The following is a 20,237-nucleotide window of genomic DNA, read 5'->3' as shown; positions in this document are numbered from 1 at the left end:
AATAGATAACTTTTTTATTCATAACACTTTTCATCCTTGCCAGTCACTGTGTGCTCCGTTTGCTACAGAGCCCCCAAACCCTGCTCCAAATATGAAATCCTACTCCTCTGTATGGGATCCCTTCATACTCTTGGTTCAGCCCACAGTTTCTATCAAATAACAGATCTATTTGGGGAGCACTCCAGTGAGGCTGTGGGCAGAGCTCTGCCCTCCTGCAGTACAAGAAAACAATAGGAAATTGTCAAGTGTAGACTGACCTTGGGGGGGTTTATTTGTTTAATTCCACTCCTCCCCCAGACAAGTGGGAAAGTGTTTAATTATTCCAGAAGTTAAACTGATTAAAATGATGGGCCCATGGCATGTATGCAGGTGGGATCCCCCGTGTCTCAGGTGTAGGACTGGGAAAGCAAACATGGAATTAGCAGCCACCTCTGAAGGTTTTGTCTTATCTGGTTCATCCAGTGTTGCACTGGAACTCTAGGCTGGCAGGGATGGAATCTAGTTCTCCAGAGGTTCATAAAGATGAGGCTTTAGTTTTTCTTCCCACTGTCGTGTGTCATTAGCTACACACTTATTCAGCAAGACAAGTACGAGTTTCTCATGGAAGAGACTTTTTTCATGGCAACTGGGTTCTTTCTGTACCTGGTCTGAGCTGTGCAATGGAACAAGTTTGATTTTCTTTGCTGGAAAACCAGTACGTGATGTTTCGCGAAGCATCTTTGTCAATCTCTGTTTTTTCTGGATAACTTTTGAATCTCGCCTTTCTCTTTTTTGTGTACTTAACTTCTGTGGTTTTTTTGGTGTTTCTGTAATTGGGAAGGGGTAGAGGATTTGAATACAGGTTATCACTTAAGAGAAATGAAGTGGATACAGAGGAAGAGTGGATAACTTCTCCTGCATGGTGCACCACACCGCTTAGGTAGTTTCAGAGTTCAGAGTGATCAGTCCACAACACAGCACTGAACCCAGAAAGTCAGAGTGTTAGAGAAGGTAGTAGAAACATCAGCCCTTTCCTTCTGTTTAGGCTCTCTTCTAGAAGGCACCTGGGTATTCTGAGCTATGTGGTTTCTCTCCCTTTTGACTCCAGTGCCTGCAGACCTTGATGATCAAACCAAGCTGCTTCAGAGCTCAGGCAGGTATTAGGGATAGTACAAGCAGGTTGTTGGCCACTGCAGGAATCTTAACTGGGTACACTGGGGATGGAAAAATCCTACTGCAAGCAGAATTGGGGGATGTTTTCTAATTGTCTCACCTGGTGATGTCAAAATAAGTCTTATAATATCACCACTGCATCTCCCACTGCTAGGGACATCTCTTCTGTTTGGGAGTAGTGGTAGGTTACTGCAAAAGCTCCCCAAAGGATGCTGCTCTTGTACCTCTTCTTGTGTTTTCTCAGAAGAGGACTTCAGACTAAGAGATTTAGAGGTAGGTTGGTGTGAATTGAAGGGGAAATCACATCAGCAGGTTCACTAGCAGAGTTTGGTCTATAAAAGGACAGATCTTTAGAAATGAGAGAAACTAATTAAGGAGTTCAGGTGCTCATTAGAGCACAGGAGGAGCTGTTGGATTAGTTTCTTTTATGTTTAAGGTAGGGGAACTGTCTGACGTTTGCATCCTGAATGAGAGAGAGGATCTTATATGAGAGGTTATATACCTGAGTGAGTGAATAACTTGAGGAAGAGCTTTAGGACGTTCAGGGAATGGCTGAAATGTCTGACAGGCAAACAAATGTACTGTGGAGCTATGGAGAGGCTTGTGGCACATCAGGCTGCTGGGCATCACAGCAGATACTGTCTGACCAAAAAAAAAATAAGGAGAGGAGATGACCTGCACATTCATGGCTTAGCCTGGAGCCTGATCTAGGAGAAACACAGAAACACACATTTCCTGCATGTGAAGGAAAATCACAACTCAAATGACATCTCTCAACAATCCATTAGGACCAATCTGAAAGCCTTCTATGATGGCAAGGCAGGATGGGTTGACAAGGGGAGAGCAGTGGATGGTGTCTTCCTCAGCTTCATCAAGGCTTTTGATACAGTCTCCCGCAACATCCTCGAAGGTATGCTCAGGCAACGTGGTTTAGATAAATGGACAGTGAGATGGATAAAGAACTGGCTGAATGGCAGAGGGTTGTGAACAGTGGAATAGAATCCAGCTGAGAGTCTGTAGTGAGTGGTGTTCTCCAGGGATCAACACTTATTCAACTTATTTATCACTGCCTTGTATGAAGGGATAGAATGGGCCCCGAGCAGGTTTGCTGATCATACAGAACTGGAGGGAGTGACAGATATACCTGAAGGCTGAGCTGCCATTCAGCAGGACCTTGATAAGCTGAAGAACTGTGTGGAGAGAAACCAAATGAGGTTCAGTAATGGCAAGTGTAGGGTCCTGCATCTAGGGAGGGATAATCCCCAGTACCAGAACAGTTTGGGGGCTGAATTACTGGAGAGCAGCTCTGCTGAAAAGGCCCTGGGAATCTTGGTGGGTGACAAGCTGTCCATGAGCTAGCAGTGTGTCCTCTCAGCCAGGAGGGCCAGTGGGAACCTGGGGGTCATTGGGAAGACTGTGACCAGGAGGTCAAGGGAGGTCATCCTGCCCTTCCACTTGTCCCTGGTGAGGAGCACGTGGAGTGCTGTGTCCAGTTCTGCCCAAGAAGGACAAGGGGCTACTGGAGGGGGTCCAGCAGAAGCTACAAAGGTGATGAGTGGCCTGCAACATTTCTCTTTTTAGGAGAGACCTGGATAGTCTGTAGAAGACGGAGAATGGATCATTAATGCATACAAATATCTCAAAGGGAGGTTGCCAGGAGGATGGTGCCAGATTGTTCAGCGGTGCCCAGTGGCAGAACAAGAAGCAATGGCCATAAAATAAAACATAAGAAGCTCCACCTCAACATGAGGAAGAACTTCTTTTCATTGAGAATGGCAGACAACTGTAACAGGCTGCCCAGGGAGGGTGTGGAGTCTCTCTCTGGAGACAATCCAAATCCCCCTGGATGAGTTCCTGTGTCACCTGCTTTGGGTGATCCTGCCATGGCAGGGGGGTTGTACTATATGATCTCCAGAGGTCGCTTCCAACCATAACTATTTTGTGATTCTGTGAACAGATGAGAAGAACTGACACCCGTGTCATGCAAGTGACAGAAGGCTGCTTACTTATTATTCTCCAAGCTAAGAGTGGTCCCGACAGTTGATGAGCAGGACCAGACATTTTGGAGAGAAAGGCAGTGATCTGATCTCTTTGGGACAGGCAGGAGAGCACATACAGGTCAAACTTGTAAGGAAAAAAAAAAGAAAAAAAAAGGGAGCAAATGCAGTAAAGGGTGTCATCCTGTTCTGCTATAAAAGGGGGAGGATTCTTCTGATAGATTTCTTGGACAAAAATAAAATACAAATGCAGCAGTATATCGAAGAATTGTTTATTGATAAAAAAGGTTAAGTGTTCCTAGTAAGGCGGATAGGAAAAGGAGCAGAGAGAGGATAAGAAAGAAGGAGAAAGAAACAGAAGACAGGGACAGCGTTACCACAAGAAGCCAGGTGGTCTGTCGGCATCAGCTTAGCAGGCAGAGCGTGTGTGCTGTGAACCGCGTTGCGTCTCCGTAGCTCCTGTGGTGGGCTGGGCATGAATTTCGAGCAGCAGCAGCAGACTGCTTGTTCCTTCCGTCGGGGAGAAGGGGCTGCCGTGGCCACGGGCACCCCCCTGGAGCAGCCACGGGTTTTCAGGGTCGGGGCGCGGCGGCCGTGGGCGATGGCTGCGGCTGGGTGAGGCGGCGGCGACAGGCCGCTCACCGCAGTGCCGGGCTGTGCTGCGGCGGCAGCGCACGAAACACAGCGGCAAGCGGACCGGTGCTGCGGGAGGCGGCTGCGGGCGCGGCTGCGGGCAGGCTGGGCCCGGGAGGCATGAGCGCCAGCTGGCTGCAGCAGCTCCTGCTTCACTGGGGAGGCAGCAGAGCACGAGGCCGTCGCGATGACAAGCCCTGGTTTTTCGGGAACGGTGAAGCAGGGAAGCAGGACCACAGGGAGGAAAAGGCGAGAAGGAGGGAGAAGGGCTGAGCGGACCCTACAGGCAAACCCCCGCTCCCTCCAAGATACCCAAAGAAAATGGGTCCTGTTGTGTTGCCGTTCCTCCCACAGTCTCATTTCCTGAGCATCCTTCACCGACACCCTTCCCGGCATTTGCCCCGCTGGCGAAGTGGCGGGGGCGGTGTCACTGACAGTCCGACCTTGACTGGCTGCCAGGCGAAGCCTTCCTGGGGACAGGGTTGCAAGCGCATGTACAGCCTCTATAAGAACATAACATATGTTGAGGCATAAATAAAAATCAGATTGGTCCCTCTCAGGTGTTCACTAAATTGCTTCTGCTTGACCTGGGTTCTTTATTTGATGAGGTAAAAATGGGGTTTTCTTTCCTGCCTTGGTCTAGATCTAGAGCAAAGCATTTCAGTTTCATGTACGGAAATTGTTAAACTAGGAGAAACAGTGATGCTAAAAAGGATGCATTTCTTTGGTAAACATCTGCAGGTTGTGCTGAAGGCAGGACTCACAACTTGTAGCAAGGTCATTAGTGGGATTCTTGATACTTAATATTAACACTGATCTTATGGACACAAAAATACCAAGGCATGTTTAGCAAATCTTGATGATGAGCACAATCAAAATCTTTTGCCTACATAGAGGAGGATTTGCAAGAGAGACAAGAATGAACTGTGTTCAGTTTTGGGCCCCTCATAACAAAAAAGTCACTCAAGAGCTGAAGTGTCCAGAGAAGGAACACAAGGAGTGGCTGAAGGAGTTGGGGCAGCTCAGCCTGGAGAAAAGGAGGCTCCGGAGGGACCTTCTCACTCTCTGTAACTCCCTGAAAGGAGGTCCAAGCCAGGTGGGAGTTGGTTTCTTCTCCCATGTAACAAGTAACAGGATAAGATGAAATAGCCTCAAGTTGTGCCAGGAGAGGTTTATTGGATATTAGGAAAATTTTCTTCACTGTGAAGGTTATCAAAGACTGGCATAGGCTGCCCAAGGCAGGGATAGTGGAGTCACCATCCATGGAGAGGTTTAAAAGATATGTGGATGTGGTAACTTGAGGACATGGGTTAGTGGTGAACATGGTGGTGGTGCTAGTTGATGGCTGATCTTGATGATCCTAGAGGGCTTTTCCAGCCTAAATGATTCTAGGATTCTATATTCCATTAATCCAGTTCTCCAGTTCCATGGCTGGAGAGCTGAGTAGTGAGAACTGACTGATGTGGCGGTATGATGTGAAGGGTGTGCGTTGGGTGCAGTAATAAGAACTAAGAGTAAAGACCTCATCGAAAACTTCTATTCCAGTCCGGTTCAATAAAGGTGAATTCATACTGGAACTTGACAGATCTGCAGTGGGAAGTCCAGGGGGGTGTAGAAGCTGTTTCATAAGAGGAGTTGCCTTAAGACAAGGGGAATGAAGACTGAGAGGGAATATGATCATGCTCTTATAATGAAATCAAAGAGGAAGGGTAGGGTAAACACCTCAGAGAGTTTAAAAGGCTTTTAAAGCTAAAAGATAATATTGGCACATGAACAGACATACACTGGCCATGAATAAATTTCAGCCGAAAATTAGAAAAATCAGCAGGGGAATGAGGCTGTGGAATAGCTTACCAACCAGGGGAAAGGGAGCAAAAATGTAACTAGTTTTAGGACAGATATTAATCATTTTATTGATAGGACTCTGTAGTGCTTATTGACATCCAGGAACTGGGCTGGTGTCCTGCAGAGGTTCTGCTCAGGAGCACAGTGCTGGTGGAAAGGAGGTCAGCCTGTATTTGACAAGTGCCTCTCCCTTGTAGGAGCCTTCTAGTTATTTTACTGCCATCGTAGAGCTTTTCCAAACTACTGCGGTTGCATCTCACATAAGAAATGTTTCACGTGGCCTTGTCACAGAAATAATAATTCAGTTAATAGGTGCTTATTTAAATAATACGAGTATTTTCTTCTGGCCATCAATTTTTTGATGGCAAGCAGAAAAATTGCAGAGACAAGTGAAACAAGACTGACAGTTAAAAAGTATTCGCTAAAAATATTACTTGAAATGTTGTTTTGAACACTCTCTTTAAGTTTACTTTTGGGTTTTTTTTAAAGTAGTTTTTGCTTGTCAGCCACTTCCAAGAGCTAGACTTGGTGGAAGAACCCACCAGGTTTGTTTTCAAGGTGTCACGTCTGTTACGCCTTGGCCATGTTTGGGTGTTCTGTAACTGCCACCCTACAACCCCTTCCAGTTAAATTGTGTAACCAGTGGGTAGGGATCCAGTGCAGTATTGTGGTACTGTTGCTGTTTTTCTATCTCTGTTCAGATCCAAGAGTTCGTAGGAGGCTGTCATGTGTTTTGTGGCTGTTTCTTTATTACAGGTAGCTTTGGATGGCTGTGAAGGCAGCTCTCAGAGGGAAGCCATGGACAATCTGATCAGGAAGGTGGATGAAGAGAAAACCCTGGAAGTGGAATCTTCTGGAGGCTGTGAAAGCATCCTTCCCTGGACTCCAGCTTCTGCCAGACAACTTGGTGGCAAGAGCAAACGTCTCTGATGGTAAAGGTAGGAGTAAACTAAACTTCCACTGGTGACTTTACTGTATGGTAGTGACTGCCTTTGAAAACAAATACCTAAAACTTCCCTTAAGCTGGAGATGTCTTGACGTTAAATACAGTGTCTTACTTGGAATTCCTTGTGATTGAGGAAGATGGGGTTGAAAATTTATTTGGCCTGTGCTTCTTTCCTCGATCCAGGTAGCATTTCTGCTTGTGTTGGTCACTGACTCATGGTCTCCTGTGTGGAGCAGAGTGTGCTGATGGGAATCCTACACTTAGCGTCCCCATTACACATCATTCTGTTGGATGACTCCTCTTACTCATTTTGGTGGGATTTTATTATTTGCTGCCTGCCTGTGATGGCTCAGGGACTCAGGAGCCCCCATCTTTTGCCTGGTGGGACAACCTTCCAAGTTTAGGTGGGTTTAGGCACACCCTGAACAATTCAGATCAAGAGACCCAGAAGTCATATAAAATTTAAAACTAAATTAACATGCAGTGAAATGTAAATGAGGATTTAATAGAAAGCAAAACTGCACTCATAATGCTGATAATTTCCTCTGTAGCAAATATTCCCAACAGGCACTTGGCTTTGTCATTTGTTAAGCATGATTGCTTTCTCAAAACACCAGATTCCCAGCATGGTTAATTATCTCGTGGTAATACCCATTCCAAGGAGGAGCATTACTTAATTACACAGAACTGAATTTCCTCAAATTGCAGCTTGAACAAACAGAAGCACAGATATTTCTTATGATGAAAATGAAGAGAGAGAGGATGATTTGAGTCTGCTGGCAACTGATGAATTAACTGGTGGCACCTTTGGTGTCCCATGCTGTCCAGCTAATAGGGAGCAGGAGGTCCTGCACTGTGGCACATGGCATGTGCTGGTTCTTGAGATCACCTTGGCATGGTGGCAGAGCAGTGAGTGTATTCATAACAACTCACTTTTGTGTCATAAAATCAGAAACATTCCAATGGGAGAAGAAGGAAAATATTTCATCTGTGAATTTCCCTTGGCTTTGCTGGGGATCAGATTGATGTCTCCAAGAAGCCTTTTTTCAGGGAGCTGTTCATAGTAGCTCAGACTCTTCCACTGAATATCCCCCCAGCCTGCTATTGCTTCCTTCTCATCCCGGAGAGTTTTCTCTTCTTACATGGCACTGTATTCTCTGGGTCCCAGAGACTTTACCTTTTTTTCCCAAGCTGTGCTTCCTGCTTTTCTCCCAGGTAGTGCTGTGGGAATGATGGATTGTTCTGGCTGATACCAAACCAGAATGATTAAAAGACACAAGCACAAAAATCATGCATGAATGTCTGGGATGAACTACAGGTTTTGGGTTTGGTTTCTCCCACTGAAGTATAACTGTGCATCTTCTTCAACTTAGTAACTGCAATGGTAAAAAAATCCTTTTCAGATTAATATATTTGCCAATTTCCAGTTTTATTTATCAAGTGACAAGTACAATCCTAGATTACTTTTGAGACACAGTAGATTTTGCCCAAGTCTCTTCATTATCCTGAATAAAACTCTTCCTGACTTAGTCTATCATGTCCTGATGCTGGGGTGTCTTTAAAGGGATGGGGTTTTACTCTGGAGTCATCACTTTTCTGATTCATCAAGGCAAACTCAGCAGATCCAGCTTAGAATTAGATAGGAGAAAGGAATGAGGTTAAAGTTGCTTTTTTTTTTTTCTTTTTTTTTTTTTTTTTTTTTTTTTTGTGTAAGAGGGAGAAGAAAGTGCTACAGCTGCTCTGCAATCGTAAGTCTGGTTTGTGTGCCTTTAACATTTTAACAAAGGGCAACTGAGTTCTTGATTACCTTGGACCACCTGAGTGTAAAATGTTGGTGTGTTTGGTAGTCATACAAGAGCATGAGAGGGACATGAGCCAGGGCATTTCCAAGCTCCTTCTTGGTGGAGTGGATCAAACACTGACTTACAGACCTCCTACAATGAAAGTCTGGTTAAGAGTCAGTTTTTGTGATTCCAGGCTATCAGAAGAGGCTGGTAAACATCTTGAGGTGTTGGCGGTGCTGCCTTCACAGACAAGGCCACATGTTCATCTGCTGAGCACTGAGACTTTCTTCCTCTGGGCTCAGACTGGGACTGATACTCAGGAGACATTTGGGTTCCAAAGATGCATTTCTGTTTGCATTTGGGGGTAGAAGATATTCTGTATTGTCTCTGCATTGGAGAAGTTCTGATTTGTCATGTTCGTCCTCTGCTTGAAGGTGAATCTGGGTGTGCTGAGCATATGGCCCTGAGCATTAGTGACCTAGGGAGGACTGGGTGCCTGGACCTTTCCTGGCTCCCCTACTTTTGAAGCCCTTTGGGAAGGTGCTGGAAGCTGAGCTGTTTGTTTTTCCATTCACTGAATTCAGGCAAATGGAGCCCAGAGGATTATAGGGCCAAAGTGTTGTGACAATACCGAGAGAGCTTTGTGGAGCTCCTGACAGACGCTGAGGTGCTGCTGCAGGGTATCTCTGCTGCATGGAGCAGAGAGAGAGATGAACAGACTGCTGCACTTATGCAAGCAGATACAGAGTTTTCATCCCCATCTGGGGGGAAATACTGGAATTCCTAAGGACTTGATTTACTACCTGCCATTCTGGGTTTGGGGCAGTCCTCCAGCAGGACTTGGTTTAATGATTCCTTAGTATTCTGTAGTGGGAGTGAGGCAGGGTAATGTATATGAAGCTGAAGATTAGCAACTAAGAGTGGCTGATTTGGGCTCTGAGGAGAGATGCTTGTTCACGGCAAGCTGAGGGAATGCCTGATGTGTTTGGGTTCTAAGTGGTCACCACTTCAGTTGCACTGTGAGCCAGGTCTGCAGCAGGTGGGAGCAAGGGCAGGCTGGGTCTGGGTGAGCCTCGGTTACGCCCTTGTTCCTTTCAAGTCAGAATATTCTGTAGTTCTCGGGGATTCTGTGTCTGAGTGTGATGCAGGAAGCAGGTGGATGGGGTCCCTGTTAGTGCCTCCCTAAGGGTCTCTCCAAGGTGATGGAGCAGGTTGTGAGTAGCAGGTGGTGGTTTCACCTGCCTTGTGTTGGCAGTGTTGGAGCAGCAGTCCTTGTCTGTCTCTGCTGTTTGGCAGCTGCTGATGGCTGTGCAGGAATCTGCATCCCTGAAACTGTTCATGAAGTATATCTAGAAACAACCCAGCTCAGAAGTTTTCTTCCTCACAAGTGTCCTCCTACTCTTTCCCTGAGTTTCTCCTGCTGCTGGCAGCAGCTGCTTTCTAACTCCTCATCCCTCCCTGGCCAGTAACCTCTTTTCTTACAGTGGCTCTCAACACCCATGTCCTTGGTGTTTTCCAGCTATAACTTTTCCAGTTATAGCTGGAAAAGCACTTTGGAAAACACAGATGCTTTGCTTGTGGCTCTGTGTGTGCAGGTTTTATAATGAGCAAACCTTTGAGAGCTGGCCACCATTCTGTGGTAACAGTCAGCTGGAGGCACATCAGTCTGAGAGCCCAGGGCTGATCAGAGGTCTCTGTGCAGCCACCATCCTGTCCTCCCTATAGCCTTGGCTTTCAGTTTTCCTGCTTTAAAACCTAAACTGTGCTTATACCTCTGAATTGTTGTCAAACTCTCACACAAGTGTGAGGAGTAGTCAGTTTGGTGGTCTCTGCAGCAGAGCCTGACTTTGTGTGCTGGCCCTGTGAGCACAGAGCTGGGGTTCACCTGCAGCCAGGTGCCTCCATCTGAACTCTCCTCTCCCCTCTGTGTTCTGACTGGAAAAACCAGCGCCTCTGATCGCCCGTGCATCCAGCCAATTATCATGTGTCTGTCCTTAGATGAGGCAAATTGTGCCTAGGAGTGCCTGTTCTCTGCAGAAGTTGGAATCTCTATAACCATGGAGAGAAGAAATCCTGAGTCTTGGGAGAACCATGCCTTGCCTTTTGAAGTTGTCACTGTCTCTTTCAGCAACATACTTTGGAAAACCTGATCTTCTTGCCCGAAGTTGGACAAACAGTGAGAAGGAAGGTCTGCAAGTACCTCATGCTGGCTGTCAGTGCTGCACTTAGTACAACCAGAGCTTGAATGTGGTAGTTTTCTGTGCCATGAAGAAGTCACTTCTGCTAACAGCTCAGCTTCAGGTTCCTCTTGGGTTTGTGTTCTTAATACCTTTGCTTTTTATTTTCACCTTCAGTGGCTATCAGTGAGAACACAGCCATTGAGATCATCCTGTGGCATCACAAGCTGATCTGCAAGCCATCCAGCAAAGAGAGGACCTGAAGGGCTTGGCTCTGGGGTAGGCAGGGCTCAGGGAAGCAGTGAAAGAGGCATGACGGGATGTTCTCATAGTGGGCATGGTTTGAGGCTCAAAGGGTGGACAGGTCCCAATGTGCCCTGAGATCAAGGGTCATTGCTTAAGTTGGGGAAGCCATCCAAATTTGGAAGTGCCCCCTTGCTGAAGTGAGAGTGTGCCGGATATTTTATTGGGTATTTTATAAAAAGGAGGGCCTACAGGAAGGCTGGAGAGGGACTTTTTGTAAGGGTAAGCAGTGACAAGACCAGGCCAAAATGGCCTTAAGCTGACAGAAGGCAGATTCAGATTAGATGTGCAGAGGAAAGGTCATGGCAGAGCACACTCTTCTAGTGCAAAGATGACCATGACAATGCAGTTTGTAGTCCCAGACTATTTTCTGAGTTAATTTTCTTAGAATGCTTCAATTTGGTCTTGCTCTGTATGCACTTTACAGATAAATACCTCCCTGTGAGGGTCTGACAGCAGAAGGACAGTGTTACATGCTATACTAGTTTGGCAAAGTTGTGGACGATACACATGCAGATAGCAATTTGTTAACTCCAGAACAAATGCAGAGCAATAACCACATGTGAGTCCTGCCCTGAGCTGTGGGAGGCTTTCCAGCTGAGCCCAGTTGTAACTTTGCATCCATTATTTGAAGGAAAAATGCTTAACTGAATTTGGTGCTTTAATGACAAGCATACAAGGATACCAGAGGGTCAGGAAGGTAATTGCAGGTGTGTGTTCTCCCAGAAAGGATGCAAATGTGACTTGCTTATTCTGTTTGCTTATATATATTTTCATCTGTTTCTCAGCATATCCAGATTATTTGGACTGCAGAGTCCTCTAGGATGGGCACAGTGGGGTTTTTAGCCAAGTACAGGCCCAATCCATTCCTATTTTCTCATGGTGCCAGAGCTGCTTAGCTGACATGAGGTGTAGAAATGCCATCCGATTGCTGGGGAGTTAGAGCAAAAAGCAGTTTGCTGTTAATGTGTTGGGTTTTTTAGGGATAGAAGGTTTGATTACTTTATATGCAAATTTGGGTCAAGGCCATCGGTCTTTTTGAATGAGCACAAGCCTCATGGCTTTGACACTTGCCATCGTTTCATGTGTGGAAGGGACAGGCAAAGCCTCTCTCCCATGTGCTGGGGGCAGGCCACCCTCTGAACCCTGGGCTTGTTGGCCTGCCTGTGGTCTCTAGCAGTGAGGAAATGCTGCTGGATGGAAGGTGGGAGTGGGTGACTGGGAGCAGGGCACAGGTAGAAGAAACCAAGGATCTCAATTGTACAAAGCAACATGATGCAGAGTCCGCAGCAGGTGCAAAGGAGAGCTGCTTCATTGCTAAAACCAGGCCTTTTAAAGCAGTTAGGACATTATCAGTTATGTTCCATTAAAGTATAACAAATATAATTCAACCAACCACCATAAGCCACAATGTGAGCATATAATGGTTATATAAATTGTTTTTCTACCTCCAATTCAGCTGAGTCACTTTCCCATAGTCCCCTTGTGCTTAGCCAAAGTAGCAGGTCTGAGCCATGATTTTACAAGGGTAACAAAGCCCTTATTTTATAAGGTTTTACCTATATTCAACACATGATGACTGCTGTAGTTGTAGGGCTTGGAGGATGACAGCACATGCTCCACTCCCATTCCTTGCCTCAGTGGTCTCCTGAAAGAGGTGCTATGCTGCAAATCCAATATTCATTCCCAGTTCAGATCTACATCCTCTCTTCTAGCCATACCAAGAGCTGCCACCAATCCAGCTGGCATTTTCACCTGGTCATGGCTTTGATTTCTAGTGAAAGGGTGATTCTTTCTTATCTGCCATTGATTCTGTCACCTTCTGATGCTGCAGACACTTGTCCCACTCCCCCTGACTCTGTGTCCATGGGGTGGGCCAGGGCTGATGCCCTCATGACTCTGGAGCAGATGAGCCAACAATTCATGTGTCTGTGAATGCACAGCCCGAGTGAACTCCTGGACACCTCGGCATGTGTAGCAGAGGGGCCTGGGGAGTCAATGTGACTGCTCTGGCAGCTGCTGCCTCTCTGGCAGCAGTATCAAAGAGAGCAGACTGCTGCCACTGAGTGGCTTTTCAGGGCTTCAAGCCAAGGTTGAGATAAAATCAAGCAAGAAGCATCATCAAAAACAAAAGCCCTGGAAAATGTTATTTACTTGGCAAAAACATCTATTCTAGATGACGTGTCCAGAGGAGGATTGCCAGATACCAGCTTCTTTCTGGCATCCTACAGATCTTTGCACTGAATTTCCATATCTTAATTTCGAGGCCAGTCTACTCAGCTCTGACATCACTGCTTACCAGGCCCACACATTGCAGGTGACTTTATGGACCTTGTGGCTTTTGGCATGAGATATGAGTGATAATGGCAGGCCTCATGTCAGGGAGGTGCGAGCTTCCTGTTAAAACTGAGGAGACCTTACATTTCTGAGAATGTATGTGCTGCGTGGAGATACATTCCGTTTGCACATCCACAGGAAAACAACAGTTTTTGATTCTCTATTGCAAAAAAACCTGAAAAAAAATCTGGTAAAGTTAGGTGAACCAAAGCCCTTGGAAGGCACAGAGCATCCCTGCAGAAGAAACTGCATCCATCTCCAACCATGCTCAGCACTGCAAGTAAAGGATTGGTTTCTTTGGTGGAGGTACAACATGGAATCTCTTGGCTTCTTGTTTGAACCCTGCTGTAGTCAGAGCACTGTCACTCTTGGCAGCTGGTGCATGCAAGGGCAGGGTTTGGCTCTTTCAGCCAACTCTATAACCTCCTCCCTAGCCATCTGCTTTCCAGAGCTCTCTGCAATCATTTAGAAGATCATGTTTGTCAAGATTGGTCTTACTCTCAGATATCAGAAATGTGTCAAGAGCTCTATGAAAAAGGCTTTTCCTCCCCATGGTCTTGTTTTTAAAAAAAGACAGTTAGTATCTCACTGGTAGATTGAAAAATAATTCTTCACTTAGGTCAGAAAAACTGACAGGGTTGGTTGAAGGGATGTGGAAAGAAATCTTAGATGTCACAAGTCAAAGTGACTTTGACAGAACAGGACAGACTGGAAACCAGTTTTCCAATCTACTGTTCTCCCTTGATGTGTTTGCAAATTATGGATCACCACTTGGTGTCTTAAGATTTCCAGGTCCATTGAAATATGTTGTCTGGTCTTCAGCTGGTTGGAAATCTGGGGCAGTGGTGCTGTGCAAGGGAACACTATGCTGAGCTCTTCCCATAGTGAGGAAGGCAGAGATGAAGTTTTTCAAGCACAGGCTGAGTTTTCCCGTACAGTAGCAAAAGGAGAGGTCTGTGCCAATTACCACAGCCACACAGTTCAGGGTTCTCATTATAGTAAAGAAGACAAGTGTATCTGTTTGTATTTTGATTTCTCCCATACATACATTTCCTGTGGGTCTTTTCAGTAGATTGGGATCCTGGGTGAATTTTCCAGCTTGTGCTTTTTGAGGTGATGGTGTTAGAGGGACTTGGGAAGGCATTTGTGCTTTCTAAGAAATGAGCATAATGAGTGGCTTAAAATACCTCAGGGCCCTGAGCAGAGGACTCAAAAGGGTTGTAGCAAGATTATCTGTTCCTTTTCAAAGGGATTGTGTTTGTGAAGTGTTGCTGAGAGTTCTTGTAATTAAGGGCTGGATATCCACTCTTAGTGGCAGATTTTGACAGTATCATACCTGAGACTCAGGCAAACATGGCTGTAACTTCATGTGTCTGAGCAGGAGGCAAATGCTGGGAAGCAAGAGTTTGAGAAACAAGCTTTTACGAAAATCTGGCCCTGGCTCTTGGCGTCTCATGCAGACCCTTGCATGTGTGGTGGAGAAATTCAAGGATCAGTCTTTATGTTTCTAACCATGCATGGCCAGAATCACTTCTGGGCAGAGCTGTGTGTCACCACTGTGATGGGATGACATGTCTGATGTGTGTCTGCTGTGTCTGAGCAGGGAAAACTATGTAGGAGCATTCAAGAGATGGGAGACTTAGGGGCAGGTGCCCAGTCACCTCCAAAACAGTAATTGCATAGGTCTCTTGATCGAGGGAAGAAGGCAGAAACCTGGGATCAGGAGGTGGAAGGTGAACAGTGAATCCCAGTTTGAAGTTCTGGACAAAGATGAGGGCAAGGCAGAAGGTGCTAGTGCCAAAGAAGCAAAGGAATCCCAGGACAAAGCTTCTTCCAAGAAGAGTTTTGTCTGCAAAGCCTGTTGCAAAGCCTGTGATAAAGTCTTTCACTTCTACTGCCGCCTGAAGGTGCACATGAAATGCTCTCAGGCCGCCAGAGGAAAGCAGATCCAGCTAAAGAGTGTAGCGAGGTCAAATCGACAAAGAATGAGCTGGAGAAGCATCAGCTGGATGTCCACGGGATGGTGGGGATGGCCAAGAAGAAAAAGAAGAGGCTCCCCATGGCATGTGACATCTGGCAGAGAGTTTGCTCATGCCTCAGGTAGGGTTGCTGGGAGCAGGGGTGTTTAGACGGAAGTTTGGACAATATAGTAAAGTAATAGTCTGAAATCTTGTCCTCTTCCTCCCTTCAGCTCTGTGTGAGAGAAACGTGTGAGAAACATGTGCCCCATGTGTGAGAAACAGCTCTGCTCATTTTTCCTGCCCCACTGAGCACAACCACTTTCTGATTAGTTCTTCCCTAATTGGTTTTCCACATAGCTCATCAAGGAAAAGTAGGGCTATTGACAAATTTGAAAGTCTCCAAAATAACCAAGCTGTTCCAGTTCCTGGCTGTTTTAGCAGGTTGCGTGTGAGGAGCCAATCTCTTTGCCTGTCCTGGGGCAGCTCACGATGTTGTAGCAGACCTCCACATTGCTGCAAGGGAGCAAGAATTCACACCGAAAGGAGACCTGCAGTGAATGATACAAGGATCAGGGATTCAGCTGCATTCAGCTCATCAGGGACAATGGAGAAACAGAGTGAGGTGTTAGTGCTTGTCCAGTGGGAGGACAAGCAGGTCTTGTATCTGCTGATCATAACTCCCATTCTGTTGCTTTCCACATGGTTTCTGGCTGTCATTCTGTCCCTGCAACAGAATCATAGAATGTCAGAGTGGATTGGGTTGAAAAGAACCTTAAAGCTCATCTTTTTCCACTCCCTGCCATGGGCAGGGACACTGTCCACTAGCCCAGGTTGCTCCAAGCCCCATCCAGCCTGGTCTTGGACGCTTCCAGGGATGGGGCAGTCACAGGTTCTCTGGGCAACCTGTGCCAGAACCTCCCCACCCTCACAGGGAAGAATTCCTTCCCCATATCCCATCTAAGCCTGCTCTCTTTCGGTTTAAAACCAACAGCTTTGGATGGTAACCATGATTTGATCCTTGTCATTGCAGCAATTGTCAGGGCTGTTATCACTACAGGACCCACTACCCTGAATAACTAGTCCTCCAAGTTCTCCTCCCTGCAGTGCAGCTGCTGTGACAAAACCTTCACCAGCACTGCTCACCAAAAGCACGTCAAGGCAGAGCACACAGGTAAGAACCCACTGTAAGTAATATAATGACTGCTTGGAGAGAGAGAATCACAGAATCATTTAGGCTGAAAAAGCTCTCCACAATCTAGTCCAACCATTAACCCAACACTGCCACATTCACCAGCAAACCCTGTCCCCAAGTGCCAAATCCACACATTTTTGAATGCTTCCAGGGATGGTGACTCCACCATTGCCCTGGGCGGTTTGTTCCAATGCCAGACCATGTTTTCCATTAAGAAATTTTCCCTGATCACAGAATATGCTGAGCTGGAAGGGACCCACAAGGATCATTGAGTCCAATTTCCTAGCCCTGCACAGCACCATCTCCAAGAGTCACACTATGTGTCCAAGGGTATTTTCCAAATGCTTCTTGATCACTGTCAGGTGTGGTGCTAGAACCACTTCTCTGGGGAGTTCCAGTGCCCAACTACTCTCTGGATGAAAAGCCTTTTTTCCTGATATCCACCTAAATCTCCCCTGACGCAACTTCAGGCCATTTGCTTAAGTCCTGTCACTGGTCACCACAGAGAAGAGATCAGTGTCTGCCCCTCCTCTTCCACTCATGAGGAAGTGGTAGATGTGATGAAGTCTGACCTCAGTCTCCTCCAGGCTGAGCAGACAAAGTGCCCTCAGCAGCTCCTTACACAGCTTCTGTTCAAGGCCCTCCACCATTGCCATGGCCCTCCTTTGGACACACTCTGATAGTTTAATATCTTTCTTACTTTGTGGTGCCCAGATCTGCTCCAGGACTCGAGGTGAGGCTGCCCCACTGCAGAGCACAGCGGGACAATCCCCTCCCTTGCCTGGCTGGCGATGCTGTCCCTGATGTCCCCCAGGACACGGGTGGCCTTCCTGGCTGCCAGGGCACTGCTGACTCAGATCCAGCTGGCCAGGACCCCAGGTCCCTTCCTGCAGCTGCTCTCCAGCCTCTTGTTGCCTAGTCCACCCACACATCCAGGGTTGCCCCATCCTTGGTGAAGAATCCGGCACTTTCTCTTGTTGAACTTCACATGGTTGGTGATGAGTCCTCTGTTTAGTCGAGGTCTCTCTGCAGGGCCTCCCTGCCTTTGAGGGAGACAACAGTTCCTCCCAGTTTTGTATCTTCTGTGAACTTGCTTCATATTCCTTTCAGTCCTATCTCCAAGTCATTTATGAAAATATGGAAGAGCACAGAGCCTAATCCTCCCCTGGTGCTACTTGTGGCCATTTCCTCTTGTCCTATCACTTGTTATGTGGGAGAAGAGACTGATGCAGTAATAACTCTGATAGCACAAGGCAGCACATCCCGTTTTCCTGCAAGTCACAGTAGATTCTTGTGAACTGTAGTAGTCTCTTCTGGCTCATCTCAGCATCTTGCAGCTTGCTTGCTCCTGGCTGCTCCTCTGAGAATGCTCCTCATGCCTATGTGCAGGTGTGGTGGTGATGAAATACTAGAGAGCTGTGGTCAAAAAGGTCTCTTGTAAAAGACCCTGAGAGCATGTTTTTGTGTTCTTGGCTTTGTTTGCAGATGTGAAGTTCCGTGAGTGTGAGTCTTGCATGGAGCTGGTCCCCACACTGGCTCTCCTGCAGGTTCACGTGAAGTGCAGGCACTCAGGTCTGTCACCTTTGCTGCTGTTCAGGTTACCTTTTGAGCAGTGATGGTTCCTCTTAGTGACATCTGAAATGTAAACAGGAGGGTGAAGAGGGAAATGGTAAGGAAAAAGTGTGAAGAAACAGAAAGTGAGGATGAACTGGAAAAACATTGGCTTTGGTGAGGCTGGGACATGTTAAGCTTTTGGACCTACTGGAATCATGGAAAGTTATGGGTTTGATTGTTACAGTAGAGAAGAGAGCAAAGTGTAAGTGTGGACACAACAGCATGAGGAGATGATGGGTGGAACCCCAAGCACTGGGTTTGTCTACATAGCTAGTGGGAGACTGAAGAAAAAGGGAGTGTAGCACTAGAAAGATGAGAGACAAACCTGGGCTTGGGGACACCATGTCAAGGACCCTTTGAATCATAGAATTGTAGAATGGTTTGGATTGGAAGGGACTTCAAAAATCATCCAGTTCCCTGCTTTGGCAAGTTTGCAAGCTGTAAGAGCAGAGTGAACTGGCAGGCCAGGCTATGACAAATGGTGGGTCCCCACGGCAGAGCATGGGATAGCAGGAGAGAATATAAATCAGGAGACTCTGGAGGGGGCAGCCAACAGCAGCCTGGAGAATGAGGAAGACCTAGAAAAATTTCACTCTGAAAGTGGAGAACCGCTGAGTTGGGTAATGATTTTGGAATAGCTGGATCAGGAGATGCAAGCTAGGCCAGCAAGGAACAGTGCTGGATGGTGTGAGGGAACAGGAAGAAGGGATTCCTGTGAGCAGGGACAGCCACAGCTGCAGGTAAACCAGCTGGGCTTCTTAATGCCAGTCCTGCAGGGAGCCAAAATGAACCCAAGCAGCCATAAACTGTTTGACATCCAGGAGAAGGGACACTAGCACATGCCAGTTCCTCCTGGATTTCAGCCCTGTGTGCCCTGGCCTTGCAGCTCCCTGTGCTCTCGGGCTGGCTCTGGTTGTCCCAGGCCAGACTGGGACAGTGCTTCTCCCACAGGTTCCCAACCGCTGTGCTGCTCGTACTGCTTCATGGCCTTCCGCTCCCCGGGGCCCTGCGGAGCCACGTCACCAGCCAGCACTGCGCACCGACAGACAGTGCCTTCATCGTGAGCTCTTCCCCTCCCAGGGCAAGCTGGAGGGGCACCTCAGCACTGAGCATCCCAAGGTGACCTTCTCCCAAGCCACCACTGCCCAGATTGTGCAGATAAGGACGGCTCTGTGTCACAGCCACTGCATTATTCACCCATCCTTCTCTCCCACGCTCTTGTTCTTCCCAAATCCACCCTGTGGACCCTGTTGCCCCTTCTGCTCCATGATTTCGCATTCTTGGCGGGGTCTGTGATGCAAACCCCCAGTCCACAGTACTCTGGGATTTCTGTGCTGGCATGAAGTGGGTTTGCTGGAGGGAAAGCTGCTCAGTCATGACTTTAAGGAGCTGAGGAGGAGGATTGGCAGTGTGTGTGGAGGTGCCTTGTTACTCAGGTGTTATTAACATCTCAGTGACGCCCCGTGACACTGCAGCTGTTTTGTTGGAGGCCTAGTGCTAGGTTTGAACCCAGCCTCATCCTCTTCAATATCTCAATCATCAGTCAAGAAGATTTCCTTAGATGAGGGAGTCCAGTGTGCAAGATTCCCTGGGACAGCATTCCTTCAGTAGATAATCACAGAATGTTTACTGTCTACGATTGCTTGTGGAGCTAAATTATAGCAATTTGTGGAGAGAAATATTTAAATTACTCTCCTGTCTTCTTTTGCATCATTGGTGTGTGTGGTTGGGTGTTTCCTATTAGTCTCATGCCTGTTGTAGTTGCAGAAGCTGTAGTGTAAAGCTAAATGTTATTACCTGAGCTGAGGCTGGGAAAGGTGTGAGCAGCAAAGGGACCCAGGGGAAAGTGGTGCTGTACATGTCTGACTCTTGGTCATCTTCCTTCCACACAGGTGACTCAGACATTGGAACAAGGAGCAGCAGAGCACATCATCTCTTTCAGTGATGCCAAACTTGTGACATTGCCCAAATCCCAAGTGAGCCAAACTGGCTCTGAGGTGGTGACAGTGACTGTGGAGAATTTGTTTGATAACAGTCACTCTGATGTGTGAAGAAATCACGTGAGGGACAGGGGAGGTTGCCTGTGCCTGGCACCTGGTATCCCCTAGGCTTGTTCAGGAGCTCAGTGTGCTGCTCCACCTGGGAGATTTGGGGCTTCTTTGGGAAAGCAATCCCAGGTATGCAGCAAGTACAGCATAACCACGGACCGGGGAGGTTCATAGACATTCACTGCCTGAGAAATCTCCCTGCAGTCAGCCGCTGGTAGAACACTCATCTCCAACACATGAGAAATAAA

At 47.1% G+C, this 20,237-nt stretch overlaps 1 protein-coding gene across 1 annotated transcript; it reads left to right on the top strand.

Moving 5' to 3' along the window:
• Window positions 1-1,940: 1,940 nt before the first annotated feature.
• Window positions 1,941-20,005, top strand: ZBTB40 (zinc finger and BTB domain containing 40; the record flags this gene model as incomplete). Its single annotated transcript, XM_041463397.1, is given in 19 exon segments — window positions 1,941-2,062; window positions 2,528-2,616; window positions 6,384-6,475; window positions 6,477-6,565; window positions 8,942-9,055; window positions 9,583-9,744; window positions 10,712-10,765; window positions 10,768-10,844; window positions 14,778-14,787; window positions 14,858-15,124; window positions 15,127-15,247; window positions 15,249-15,271; window positions 16,166-16,306; window positions 17,813-17,899; window positions 18,893-18,919; window positions 18,922-18,999; window positions 19,002-19,108; window positions 19,843-19,973; window positions 19,975-20,005. Coding segments are annotated over 19 exon segments (1,822 nt in total), but the record flags the coding sequence as incomplete, so codon positions are not given.
• Between the last annotated feature and the right edge of the window lie 232 nt (window positions 20,006-20,237).

Source organism: Pyrgilauda ruficollis, unplaced genomic scaffold (genome assembly GCF_017590135.1).
Source record: "Pyrgilauda ruficollis isolate IOZ18807 unplaced genomic scaffold, ASM1759013v1 scaffold165, whole genome shotgun sequence".
NCBI classification, from domain to species: Eukaryota; Metazoa; Chordata; class Aves; order Passeriformes; family Passeridae; genus Pyrgilauda; species Pyrgilauda ruficollis.
The sequence above is the reverse complement of the archived record's forward strand: the minus strand, read 5'-3'. Positions and strand labels throughout refer to the sequence as shown.